We start from the raw sequence: 14,235 nt of genomic DNA on the forward strand, positions 1-14,235 counted from the left end.
GATATAGGAGATTCTTAGCGAAGATGCACCTGCTGTGCGACTCGTACTCGCATCTCAGACTACAGGGTGTCCTAAAGAAAGAGAGAGAAAGAGATGTTGCATCTGCGCCTTCAGGATTTATGAACACTCGTGATTTATGACTTGCAGAACTTTTTTCGATGAAATTTTATTGTAGAAATAGTGTGCTTGCTTAAGAAGAATTTCTCTCTTAGGAATATAAGCTATTTTTATGACAACTTGTTTTAGTCAGACTTTTCAAAGATAAGAATTTACAGTCGATTTGTAAATTGTTATTATATCGAGAATGCGTAATTAAACTTTCATTAATAAGTATGCATTACGCATCTCATTAACAATCGAAGTTGAAGAATGTACTCTTGCATAACATCATGTAGGTATGCATTTAATATATCTGAAAAACACACCGATAAACGCAAATAATAAAATATATAGTATTGAATGAAACTATAAATAAAATCATAAATAAAATTAAATAAATCAAGTTTATTATGAAAAGTAATAAACTATCAGCTAGCAGCTTGAAAAGTAATCAATTATGAAAAGTAATTAGTAAGCAACTTAAAATGTACTTATAAATAGATCACGCACATTCTTCGTTAATGTCAGTATGCATCAGTAAAAAATATTTGGCCACTTTATTTCGAAATACGGTCACTGGTTGTCAATAGAGCGGAATCTCGTTGGAGAGAAACCGAGAGAGAAGCAGATTTACTAATCACCCGAGAAACTGCGAGATTACAATCCTGAGGAATGCGCTTAGAGCCGTAGTTTCGAAAGGCTTCTACTCTCACATTCTAGCTGCACCGTATTATGTTCGTCCACGTGTACAGATTTGTGGTCTTTGCTAGCAACAAAGATTTATTTATCGCGTAGTCGACGATCGTAGAGCTCGATCTCAATATTTTCTCTCTTGCACACCTGTTTATCACGCACATCTTCGATTATTCTTAATTACAATTGAATTAATGCATAATAAATTATGGAAACGTTCGCAAAATTCTTCCCCGAATTTTCGCTTTAGAAATAAAGATGTCCGCTTCTAAAAAGAATTGTTTGCACGATATTTATTGTCCGCTAAATAGCTTTAAAACATGTACAGATTTTGATTATCTCGGGATAACCCGAGCGCGAGGATTTATTTTACTTCGTATTATATTGAATTCGCACTGTTAGCGCCGCGTTATTTAGGGAGAGGTCAACTCGCAGTGAATCATCGCAGATTCGAGCAAGAGAGTATTTGCGAGAGAATTCAGAAGCGACGAAAGTCGAAGAAGACGCGATCACCATTGGTCATCTCGAGGCCATTTTAACCGACCGAGAATAGTATCTCTCGGGATAAATCTCTACTCTTCATGATTTTCTACAGGGTGATCCAAGATTACCGCCTTTTCTTTCGGTTGCATATTTTCCAATGGGGTTTGACTTAATTCGTGAACAAAAAAAATAAAACAATTCGAATTTAACACATATATATATATATATATATATATATATATATATATATATTAATTTAATGAGATGAGGCGATTTTGAGATAGAGGGAATAAACTTTAATATTGTAAAAAATAGTCTTAATTAGAAATGGAAGCTTTCTTCTTTCTGAATGATCTGCTTATCGATTTGATCTTCTGTCGAGGTTTTATAATTTCATCTGTCATATTAATAATATTAAAATATTCTATGCATCGATCATTGCGTTAGACTCAAAATAATCTTTTATTCATGGATGTGTTGATTTGTTATCAATTTGTAATTAAATTAAACGGATCAGCGGAAGTGTACCGTTAATTTTCCCGGATAATATTATCATAGCTGCGTTGTATTAATTACATGCAACGCATTTGCGTTAAAAATCAATGCCTGCATTCTGCTAATAATTCAGAGAAAAAACGAGAGCATCGCGCCATAATAAACAACGTATGATGGTCTCTTAATTATTCTCATGCGTATATATCATTTGATACGATCGCGATTTACTTCGAGTAACTCGAATACGAAATACATTTAAATGCGAAATACATTTAGATTCCACGATGCGTTTATGCAGTTTTCTTTGAGCGATTGCATCACGAGATATATAATAAATAAACCATATTAAGAAAACGTAGAAGCTTTGTCTCTTTCTCTTTTTCTCGATGAAATATATGTACATATGAATAAAGTCGGCCAAACATCTGGTTCTCGTTTGAAGATTAATATCTTTCAATATATCTCTTTCTTCGTCAAATTGTATGTTTTCAATTTGCTACAAGCTCTAAAGATTTTCTTTCTCTGCTTAATTTTACAAAAAATGTTGTTATTGATTAATATATAACTGTGAATCTTGATACATTCTTAAAATTTTTAAAGATAAAGATATTAATTTTATTTTAAGTTTTAATTTTTAGCAATTTAATCTTTTTATATTTCCGGAAATTATTTTAACATTAAAGATTGATTTGCGAAAAATCAATTCTTGAAGTGTAATCCAAAAAAAAGTTTAATATTTACGCATGTATATTTATTATATATGTATTATATATATTATATATATTATTTATTATATATTTATATATTTATTTTTTTACGTATCTTTACTCTATGTAGATTTTTTGAACGCTTAAAACAATAAGTGATTATAACTCGTAGACACTTTCTTTATTTATATAAAGAATTTTATCTTTATATAAAGTAGTTTTTTATGTAAAATATTATAATAGAGAAAAAATATTGATCATATTGGTTAATACAAATTGATATTCAAATAATAATTGTAGAATGTTTGATATCGACCTATTTCTCAACACTATCTCGGATCGCGAAAGGTTAATAGTTATTCTGCCAGCTGTGTCCAGATTCCTCAGAACAACAAACGTTTCTGCAAATTAGAGAAAAGTCCGACAATCATATCAGTAATTGGCAATGTAATTACATAAGGAAACATATTGCGAAAAATTTTTAATGATGTATCATTTTATCATTAATTTTCCACGCGGTATATTTCTAGATTTTGTTGTTAGTTAATTTTCTATTAAATCTATTAAATCTAAAAGTTTATATTTAAAAAAACTCTATGTATCTATTGCAATTAAAAAATATTATATAAACTTTTCTATAAAAATTATCAATAAATAATAAAAACAATTAAGTTAGAGCAGTTCTTGCTAAATAAAATTACAATAATTGTGTGAAAATAAAAAACAAATCTTAAAGATTTAAATATAAACTTTTATATTAGAAAAATATGTAAACATTGTCGCGATTAAATGGCCCTTAATTAATCTTCTTTGATTTAATCAATCTTGAATGTCCACGATTTAAATGAAAAAATTTAAAAGACAATAGAATTCATAAATGTTGGATAATTAAATCAATTCTCTTCCCGCGAATAATCTTGTTTGTCAGATGGAACGTCACATTGTAATTAATTTCTAGGAAATCAAGCTTAACGGGCGCGCGTTATCGCTTAATTATAATCCCCTAATAAACGCTGAGGCGTTAATTAACGGATTTTCCGAACATTCCTCTCTATGACTCACCATCCTACCTTTTTCGTCGAAAATGACAATCTTATCGGAGAAAGCTTCCGATACAGGAACGCTCGTTCATGAGCGTTGGTACATGAGCAATCAAAGTTGCTGTTCATTGACAAACGCGGATAACGAATCGCGTAGGAAATACTCTCGCCATTGGCTATCAATGAAACGTTTCCTTTAAGTGTTCGTTGAAACGAATGGATAATCGTTGGCGAACTACATACATCGCTCGTGTGTCCCGACTCTATAAAATACGTTTAATGAAAACTTTTTCGTCGAAGCCGAGTAGCCATCGATATTTTTATTACGGTGCACATTTGAATAGCGAAAACGCTTTGCGCGAAAAACGTATTCAGGACATCAAAGGATGTCAACGTACAATGCACGCGTGTTAAGTCACTTGTTAAATCACTTTAAGAGAATCGGTACATCTAAAACATATGAAACGAGATTCTAAATAATTAACTTTTACGAGAGAAATAATGTGTGTATTATATTTTAATTTAATTAGATGACACAATTTCTTTCCCACAATTTCTATTTTCTTATTAATTTTATATATAAATTATATAATTATATTTGAATGTATGTGTGTACATTTCACTTTCTCTACATTTTTATCTATCATTCTGTATAATTTCTCCATTCATATTTTCTCAAATAATTGATAAAGCCTCATTAATTTCCCATTAGCACTATAGTCGATGAAGCAATCATCTTGATAAGAAAAGAATCACCGAGAAAAAATGTCAAAATGACTGGCGACGAAGAATAATCGGATCTAATTCTCAAACACCTCGGCATTTGATGTCTTGCTAGTGGTGAGAGCGGTAGTCAGACATTATACTCGTATTATATAGTCTTTATAGGAACACATATTTTTGAAAAATAACGAGTTTGAAACGATAAAGTGTCATGAACGTTAACTCCCTTTCGATGACCTCGAGCAATGAACATATCCAATCAGGCAAGTAGTGAAAAATTTAAACTATATTTATATCTCGCTCTGTCCGAATTTCTCGATTTATAGCTGGATTAGTACCGTTTCTTTGCGTCACATAATGTGTGTTAAATGTGATATATTTTCACTTACTTATTTTCTTTTTCGGATACGCGCATTGCACGTTTTGTTTTGCGAATAAGCTTGAATTTTATTCGCTTAGCTCTTTGATTCTCGCGACATTGGAAACATTTAGCATATTTGTTTCCTCTTTTTTCCTACAACTCAAACATGTTTCTTTCTTACCATAAAAAAGGACTAAATTTAAAAAAGAGAAGTTTTAGGCAAATTTTTCCAAACAATATTTTATGTTTTTATATTTATTTTATTAACTTATTTATTTTTAAAATTAAACGAATCAGTTTTAAAGGCAATGCGAGTCAAGTGTCGATCTTATAACACATTTATTATACGAAACAAATAAGTCTAAATCAATAAATACAAATGTAAAAAATTTGCGAATGTTTGGACCCTATTTTTGAGCCATTTTCAGTGCAAGTTTGATGATTGAATAAATAACAAAGGGATTATCGGAATCAATTATATTAAAAGCGTGTCGTCTAAAATTATATTAACAATGAATGATTCCGTGTTTCATTATTTTCGACACTTGACTCGCATTGCCATAAAATTGATTCGTTTAATTTTAATATTTTTGAGTCCAATATTTTTAATAATTTTACTTATTTTTATTTTCTGAATCTTCTATTTCAATTCTTCAAGTTTGTAAATAATTTTGCAAAAACACTATGCATCCTGTGCATATTAATATATTCATACACGGCGCAGGGAACGAGTTATGATGCCTTTTATTGGCATGGAATACATTGAATAACCAATTTAACAATTATAGCTGAAATAGGCTATAAAGGATAAGTATCCTAGTTTAGCGATCTTACCGCGATCGGAACTGTGAACATTAATCGAGCGCCCTTACGCCCTTAACAGCTCTTAATAGAGACACTTCCACGTGCTTACACTGCGTGTTGAGATAGGGTCATTCCGAAGGAAGGATCGTCCCGATATCGCAACGACGATCTCAAGAGACACGTAGATATATACTTATATAGTTATAGCTCTCGCATAAATCATACACAGTCCTTTCTCCTCTCGCGATAACGATTATCGATGTTTCATATCCCAAGTATTCACAATCCGCGCTGCTCTACTCCAACGTATCACCGATATCGACGATCACCGGGACCGGGCGTTAATTCAACTGAGATTGTCAATATCGTGGAAAATCGCATTTCCCATCGCCAGGCGAAATTATTGCGCGAGTGGCAGCGGCGAGATATAAAACGTACTCGTATAAAAACGGGAAAAGCCAGACGACGGCGCTTCCTGTCGCGGCCTGACATTTACCTCGATGTTAACGCATCGACTTTCGTTGATTGGAAAGGCTGATAAATATGATCGCGCGCGCGAAAGATATTCAATCTCCCCGGTCATTACACGTCGTTTTATTCATAGCATCAATTTCAGCAGCCGCGGGACACGTTGAACTTTTTTGGAATGTTAACGGACTTGTGCTCGCAGGAAGCTATATTTTACAATCTGCATCGGAATACACGTTTATAAATTAATCGGTTTGAGTTGAAGAAGGAAAGAAGAAAAAAATCAGTTCATGTTGATCGGCATCGCGTTAATTTGTATCTGCATTTTGTCTAATCCTTCAAATGTCAGCACTAGATTTAAGTCGCTTTCGGAATAAATTTGTAGAATAACGAATTTCTTTTCCTTCCGGAAGTGAATAATTTATAAATATATCCTAAGATAATTTAGGATATAGAGAAAGGATATAGAGAAAAAATTTATGAGTATTTCTTTGGATAGAGAGAGAAATTAGCCTAGATTAAATGCAATCGTTTATCTTGTTAAGAACTAATTTGAAAAATATATTTCTATAACGTTTTTCATAATGATGTTTAACATTATTTAAACTTCTATAGCCTTTTTGTTACTCGCGTGTGTTAATTTGTTTATATTATTTAAAAAAAGTCAAATCACCAATACGAAAAGTAAATAATTTTCCGATATTTATACATTGAATATAACACAAATTTATATTTTTTGGTTAATTAAAGTGAATAGAAATATATATAGTTAATCTAAATATACTATATTCATGTATCTATATGTGAACTATATATAATTTTATGCAAGAATGTTAATACAATCAATTACGATTCTCGTATTTGTATGTATTTATGAATCAATTATAAATAGAGAAGTATAAAAAGAAATTCTTTGATTTTTTGTCTATTAAGAAACAGTTTTATATACATATATATACACACACATATTGATACACATATATTAATCTATAATAAATCTGTAATTTATTATATAAATTTGTTATGATACATATTAATTTATAAATAAATTTATAAATAAATCTATAATGTATTATGTAAATTTTGCACTCGCACATTGAAACATATTTTGAATTTAAAATACTAGATTTTTTCTATCCAAAATTCGATTACATGTTATAACTATTAATTTTTCATGTTAAATATATGAGACTTACGTGACACTCGAATTACGACGAAAGTAAAATCAATTTAAGATTAATTAAAACATTATACGCGCTTTTATTAAGCGTTTAAAGAATTTAATTGTAAAAAATTATTAAAACATATAATTTTTTATGTCGTTAATCGAATTATTTAATAACATAAACAGGAAATAAATTGCGCATATCAAATGTCATTAATTGGCATTGTCGTAATTGTAAAAAATCAAGGAAGCCTTGATATATATATTCATTCTAATTAAACATGAAATAACTAAAAAAAATTTTTTTGAAGAAATAAGATTCAACATAACATGACATTGTTCTGTCTGATATAAATTTTATAGAAAATATGAGATTTTCATTAAAAAATATGAATCATAAAAAAATTTTATGAAGTTATTTCTGTTTGCAGCAAAAATTTATGCGACATCGTTTGTTTGATTGACAGGCGCCGAGACAATCATCATAACATGATAATTATTAATTAAAAATATTAATTTTTTTTCTTTAAAAAACAATCACACAAATTTGTCTTAAAATAGTTCCCGATAAAAATTAATGGCATAAACTGAGATATACAATATATTTCCCAGCTTCTTTTGCTCGGAACATCGTAAAGTAACTACCGCTGTTGCTTTTGCTGTTATTGCTACTGAAAATAGAAAGCAAAAGAACCCTTTAAGAGGCCCCATATATTCTACGAGGCGACGACACATAAACGATCGGGAAGTTGATTCTCATATTTGTACGTCTTATTCACGAAGCAGACATAATCCCGTGCCTGCGTAACGGTAAAAACAGATCGGCGTGCATTCACTTTTCCTCGCTGTGCATACACACACACGCAAACATATTATTCAGTCGCATACGCATATGAAGCACGCACTTTGCAACGCGCCTTTTAAGGATATATGCGAAACGGTATATCCTTAGTAACGAGCTAAAACATATTCTATTTTTCGAGAAACAATGCAATCTGTATGCAACCAATTTTTCTTTAGTACCTTTAGTATATTTAGTATATTTTTTTTAGATGCAAGAGTCTCGATTCAAAAGAAAGATATAATATAAATATAATTGACAAATAGGAATAATTGGTGAATCCTGTATTCTGAAGTTATATTTATAGATTTATTAATCATATAGAAAGAAATATCATCATGCAAATTAATATGATTATATTTTTTTCCTTTACTGATATAAAATAGTAATAAATATAATTTCAGAAATCAATAAACATTTTTCTATTTCAAATGCTTTTTATGCAAAATTTTTAGTTGGAGATAGATTTCTTAGAAACATGATATAATCCTTCGAAAAAATTGCTTCGCGTTCAAAAATCGCTTTTCATTAATATGTGACATTCGTGGGCGGTTGACTAAATTAATAAAGCCGGCAATTGACTTGTGGCATACATATGTGTATCACCAAATTTAACACGTAGAAATATATCCCCAGATTTCTTATGTGCTCCTAAGAGGATACGCAACTTTTACTTCATAAAAATAATGAACTATTATTTTTTAGATGTATCATTATAATTATGATTTGTTTGGAATCGTTTGAAAAATTATTTCAACACTCTTTGCATCGATTTTTTTTTCTCTCTTTTTTGTAATAAATATTTATACATTATTCTTTGTAATAAACGCGATACGCTGTCTTAATTCGCTCTAATTTGTCAATTTATGCGACTTGCGGACCGATAGAAATATTTCTAGAGACACTTCAGAGACGCGCTCAAAGCAGATGCGCAACATTCTGAGAAACTCCTGAGGAAACTCCCAGTCCTAAATTACCTCGGGGAACGTTGCGTCCGGTATACGCATCAACTAAGTGGCATCTATTAAGATTAGAAACTGGGTTAATATTGTTCCCTAGGAGATGAGTGGCTACTTAAGTGAAAGCCCTAGCGGTTCAAGTTAATTCATCGTCACGTTACGTAAACGTATCGCTAATTTCTCCGCCCGACCCCTTAAATCCCACTTACATATACAGATAATAATTAATATCATCCTTTCTATCTGTTGGCAGATTCATCCGATGCTTCCAAAGAAGAATAGGTGACAAGCAAAGGAACATACATAGAGCAGCTCTGAGAATATCTCAAACACTCTTTGAAGAAGCTTCACCGAGAACACGAGGAAGATGTTGAATCAACGGCGAAGGCATTCTCGATGGAGAATGTCTCTTATCTTCGTGACTTTTCTCGGATTGATCTGCAACAGCGAATTGACACCCCTTAATGTACATGAATCGTCGTCGTCGGCGCCCACCGCCAAAAGGAAATCAGAGGACATTGGTTCCCTCGACGACTTCACCTGGCAAGCGTGGATCATGGTGGACGCGCAAAATGACTTTCAACATGGAATGGACTCCGCCACTTTTCTACGAAGGATAACACCCAAAAGCGTGTTCATCGCACCGCCCGCATTGCCCGCCTGCCCTGAGAATTATCACGCGGATAGCATGGGCAGGTGCGTGAAGAGTGTCCGCATTAACGAGAACGCGCAACATAACTTCCTTTTACAACGGCTGAACGCCAAGTACGCGATGGAAGCTGCGAACAACAGTGAGCAAAAAAAGTCGACAGGTCCATTACAACTTAATATCCCTCTAATCCCCTCTAATCCTAAATCTTCATCGAATATCGAACCCGAGAAGACATTCCCGATGGACGATCCGGTCGTGTCACCTCGCAATGAGACTCCCCCGAATAACGAAGAGAAGACGAGACCGCACGAGATCGCAACAGCGAGTAAATACGAGATGAAGAATGATACGATGTTAGACGAGGAGGAGACGACGTTTCTTACTGGAAATTCCAGTATCGACGATGTTAGCGAAATTCATCAGAAGGTTGACACAGTGGTTCCGGTAACGGATCTCGTCGAAAAGACGAACGACACTAGTTTCTCCGAGGTGGTGGATTACAAGATCCCGATAGATCCGAAAATTTCATTCAACGCCTCGAAAAGGCTCAATACGAGCGATGTTATGAAAAATAATCCGACAACCGAAAAACCGGAAAACTTGACTGAAACGTCGTCCACGCTGATCTTGCTGAACCCATCTACAAAATTGCCAAGCGTGGCGAATGATCTGCCAATAACACCGAACGAAACCAGCCACGCGATCGCGCAGATATCTAACGTCACGTCGAACGAGACCGCAAAGGAGGTCATTGCTGCCAGTGTGCCAGACTCCGCGCTTACTTCAGCGGATAAGTTAATACGTCCATCAATTGTAACTAACGAGACGTTCACGGACTTCGTCTATGACGTCTATGAGGAGGAAGATGCAGAATACAGCACGGATATACCCGACGAGGAGGATCTGGAGGAGATCCTAAGACACGGAGAAGCTGGCATGACGATTCCCACACGAAACATCGAGCGACTGCATCATGATCAGCAGCAGAACCAAACCGCGGATCAGAAGAAGACACTTGAGGCGCGCGATCAGATCGTGATCCACTTTAATGATTCCACTTTAATGCCTACGGAGGACAAGGACGAGGCGGGCAGCAATGTTTCCAGTGAGGTCAGTATCGACGGCGATCTCATTTTGGAGACGACTCTCTTGGACGTAAACACCGAGAAGCTACAAACTACTCCCACGTCCCCGGATGTGATTCGAAAGATTAAGATCAGCGATGACGATCACAAGGAATCGTTCAGCAAGAATCCTCCCCGGTCCAACACCGAACCAGAGGTCGTATTTTCTCATGAAGCGCGCGACACGATGTTTACCAGTCTGCCCGGACGCAAACGAACCGAACATTTGACGAAGCTCGAAGATAAGAAGAACGACAAAGTTGTCCTGCCTTCGATAGAGTCGCTTTTGTACCATTTTCCGGAGGAAGACGCGATAACAGAAACCCGTATGACCGATAAGGAACAATCAACCGTCAAAGAGAGCACGCTGCAAGGAAACTCCAAAGATTTTCTAACTGTTCCCACTAACGATTTCAAACGAACCACGATAAACCTCGGCTCGCCCGAGAACTATGTAAGGTTTCCCGACCACGTGAACAAACCGCGGCAGGATGATTACGTGAGATTCCCGTCCAGCGAGGCCAACAGCATACACAGCCTAGGTCACAAGCAGCCCATAGACGACGTTGATGCTCACGATGGCACCAGCACCAAGAGTAGCGTCCCCGTTCGCCAGAAACCGGTCTACTATTTGCCGAGCTGGAAGCCGGAGCGACTGCAAACCGATCACGTCCCGACGAGCGAGAGGCAGAAGCAGAGACCGGATTTGTTTCACTTCTGGAACAACATGCCGCTGGTCAGGGACCCTGGCGTTCATCGCGGAGATCAGGTTCCGGATGATGAAGCGACCGAAGATACTCAGGAGCTACGCCGCCGACTCCACCGGATATCGCGATTGCGAAGTCGGGCGAGATTCTTCACGCCAGAAATATCGTCCGAGAACGTCAACAGGGTGTTCACGCCGAAGACAAGACTGCCAATCGACGACTAATTATCCTTATATTATTTTCCTTAAAAAAAGTATCTAGTAAACCGTATTTGGAACTGTGCCAAGTGAATTCGCCAGAAGTATTCCAAAATCGCACGAAGTCGCGACATTTAGATCGCTGCAGCACGAGAAAAAGAAGCTTCGAAAAAAAGAAACGGGATTGACGAGAAGGATCATCGATTGAAAATATTTTATTCTGTAATGTCACAATAAATGCTCCGTAAATCGTGTCTGATATTTTGAGTTGCGAATGCTGCGAGCCGTTTAAAGTTTGACGATCTCAAAAGGAGTGATCTAGGTGTCTTCCAGGCTCTCGTGTGAAAAAAAAAACAATCGAGCTGAACTCATAATAGCGAAAATATTTAGTAAAAAACGTACTAAACAAATATGTCACGAGTCATATTGATCATTAAGTTCGAATCTGGAAAGATTTTTTTTCCATAGAAACCCATAGCTATACTGCAACCAAATCGCTTCCAACATATAAAGAATGCAATTTGATAGTTACGTTTTGTTATCGATAACAAAATTTAATAGAAAAAGAAATATGTTAGTGTAAGAGATTTGCATAATACTGATGTCAGAATTTTCGCCATAATAATGAACTTTTTATGGAAATTTTCAACCGCATCTTGCATTTAGACAAATGCATGATGAGTTGTAAGCATCGGATATTCTTTGCGAACTCGTTGCATTTAGCGATGGTGAAATGTTGAATTGCGAAAAAAAATATACTGCTGTGCTATACGTCGAATAAGGAAATCAAATCGTTGAAACTTTACATCGAATCTCATTGACTAAGCTAATATTTATGAAACAAGCAAGCGAAACATAGATAAGGTCTTAGAATGCGCTAAAATAGACTAGCAGAGAAATGTAAGATTGAGATCGTTTTTAAATTTTTTTAGTGATATTTTTTCGATTTTATCAATTATAAAAATTCATAACGATCCACATTTTCGTTGCATATTTGATTTTACACGTGCGATATTCTGAACTCATATATTTTATATTTCTTAACTATGTTAACTTTAATGAACTTATATATGTAACCATTGATTTTTAATAAAATTTTACTTGCGCTGATTTCACATTATTAACTCCGTTATTACTTATTAGGAAAAATTCCATATTACTTACATGAAGAATACACCGATTAAAAACATACATGATATTTAATATTAAATATGCGATAAAAGTGTGAAATAATAAATTTGTAGTGTGAAATATATTGCTAATAAATAGCGTTGAAAGGAGTTATTAATTCATGCGAAATATTGCTGAATTTTTATTCTCTGTATAACGGATGGATCGTTATTGGGCTTGTCAGAACGCTAATACTACTTTCGAGATAACGATATATAAGCGGCGTTTAACGAGTTCACGAGCGATATGTCGAGCTAATCTATTAATGGAGGTGTTATCGAAGCAGACTGATCTTTAGGGTTATTATTATAGAGTAGGAAAAAAAAATCGAGATTTCCGGTCGTATGAAATCTTGAGAATCGCATAGTAACGGAGTAATATTATAGAGCACGTCGTTGTAAGAATTTTCGGAGAAGGAGACGTAAGTCGCTTCTCGATTTTGACAGATTTTTAAGCGAGTCGATTTTATAATTCGCCTAATGAGCGAGCGTGTTATTCGATGTCTTAGATTATTTTATATCGCAGATCAATCGATGAATTACACCTACATTGTAGCCGGCAACGTAGTGTAAGTGTTTTCGATGTGACCTGAAACAATCGTTCTTTCACATCGATAATTCGAAGAATGATCGAAATTTTTCGAGTTGATAAGTTTCGATCAATTTTATCGTATATTTGCTTTGTCTTTTGTATATTCACACATGCGCTTCGATGGAAACGTTATCGACAACCCGCTATAATAAACGCTTCCAGCTTACAATAAGCAAGAACGCTTAATAAAACTTTTATTTGTCTAGACAGTATTATATGGTAATGATACTTGAGAGGATTGAAAGAGAGAGAAAGGAAAAAAAGCATTAATACGCAAAGTAATTATTTAGATCGATATCGGTGAATTATTCGAACAAAATAGTGTAGCTACATATTAAAAAAATTCAATTTCTTAGTGTTAATTACAAATTAATTTTTTTAATAAACACATTTTACTTTATAAATAATATACATATACATATAATAAAATAATATGTATATATATGTTATTAATATATTCCTGGAATTATTTTAGCTTCCTATATCTTTTCTCTAAAATAAAAAAATAGCGAATATATATTATTGATTAAATAATTACGTTAATTAAATAACTTTCCGAGCTTATTTTCTTCGAATAATATTCACTAAATCCTATTGTATCGAAATTTGTCAGATCGTTTCACTTTTCGATTATGACTTGTTGCGTATATAATGTCGCAATTAGAAAGTTGTAATCTTTATTATAGCAGGAGTTATCGAGACCCACTGTCACCAAACATTTCGAATTAGCTTTCGTTACTTTAGCGCGTGTTTCGCTGCGAAAGCGAATAGTTTTTATAATACTTGACATTATGCGGCCAGTAAGTCTACAATGCGTTTCAATGTGGTGTGTAATGTCTCTCGTATTATTAGATGTCGATTCATGTACATATTAGTTTTATTATTGAGAAATGTATATACTTAGCATATATAATATAAGTGTTAACAACAACGTCCCGATGCGTATTCATTGTGTA

The 14,235-nt window shown here is 34.1% G+C and overlaps 1 protein-coding gene across 3 annotated transcripts in view; it reads left to right on the forward strand.

Moving 5' to 3' along the window:
• The window catches only part of LOC105254393, a 50,475-nt gene extending 36,991 nt beyond the window's left edge, over window positions 1–13,484 (forward strand). For all 3 annotated transcript variants that reach the window (XM_020028485.2, XM_020028486.2, XM_025408766.1), the window contains one exon: window positions 9,092–13,484. In XM_020028485.2, the coding sequence (XP_019884044.1) occupies window positions 9,206–11,545 (2,340 nt within the window). In that variant the 5' untranslated portion in view covers window positions 9,092–9,205 and the 3' untranslated portion in view covers window positions 11,546–13,484. The remainder of the gene's footprint in view (window positions 1–9,091) is intronic.
• Window positions 13,485–14,235: the final 751 nt, after the last annotated feature.

The sequence above is a fragment of the Camponotus floridanus genome, unplaced genomic scaffold (assembly GCF_003227725.1).
Source record: "Camponotus floridanus strain SB8 unplaced genomic scaffold, Cflo_v7.5 scaffold23, whole genome shotgun sequence".
NCBI lineage: Eukaryota > Metazoa > Arthropoda > Insecta > Hymenoptera > Formicidae > Camponotus > Camponotus floridanus.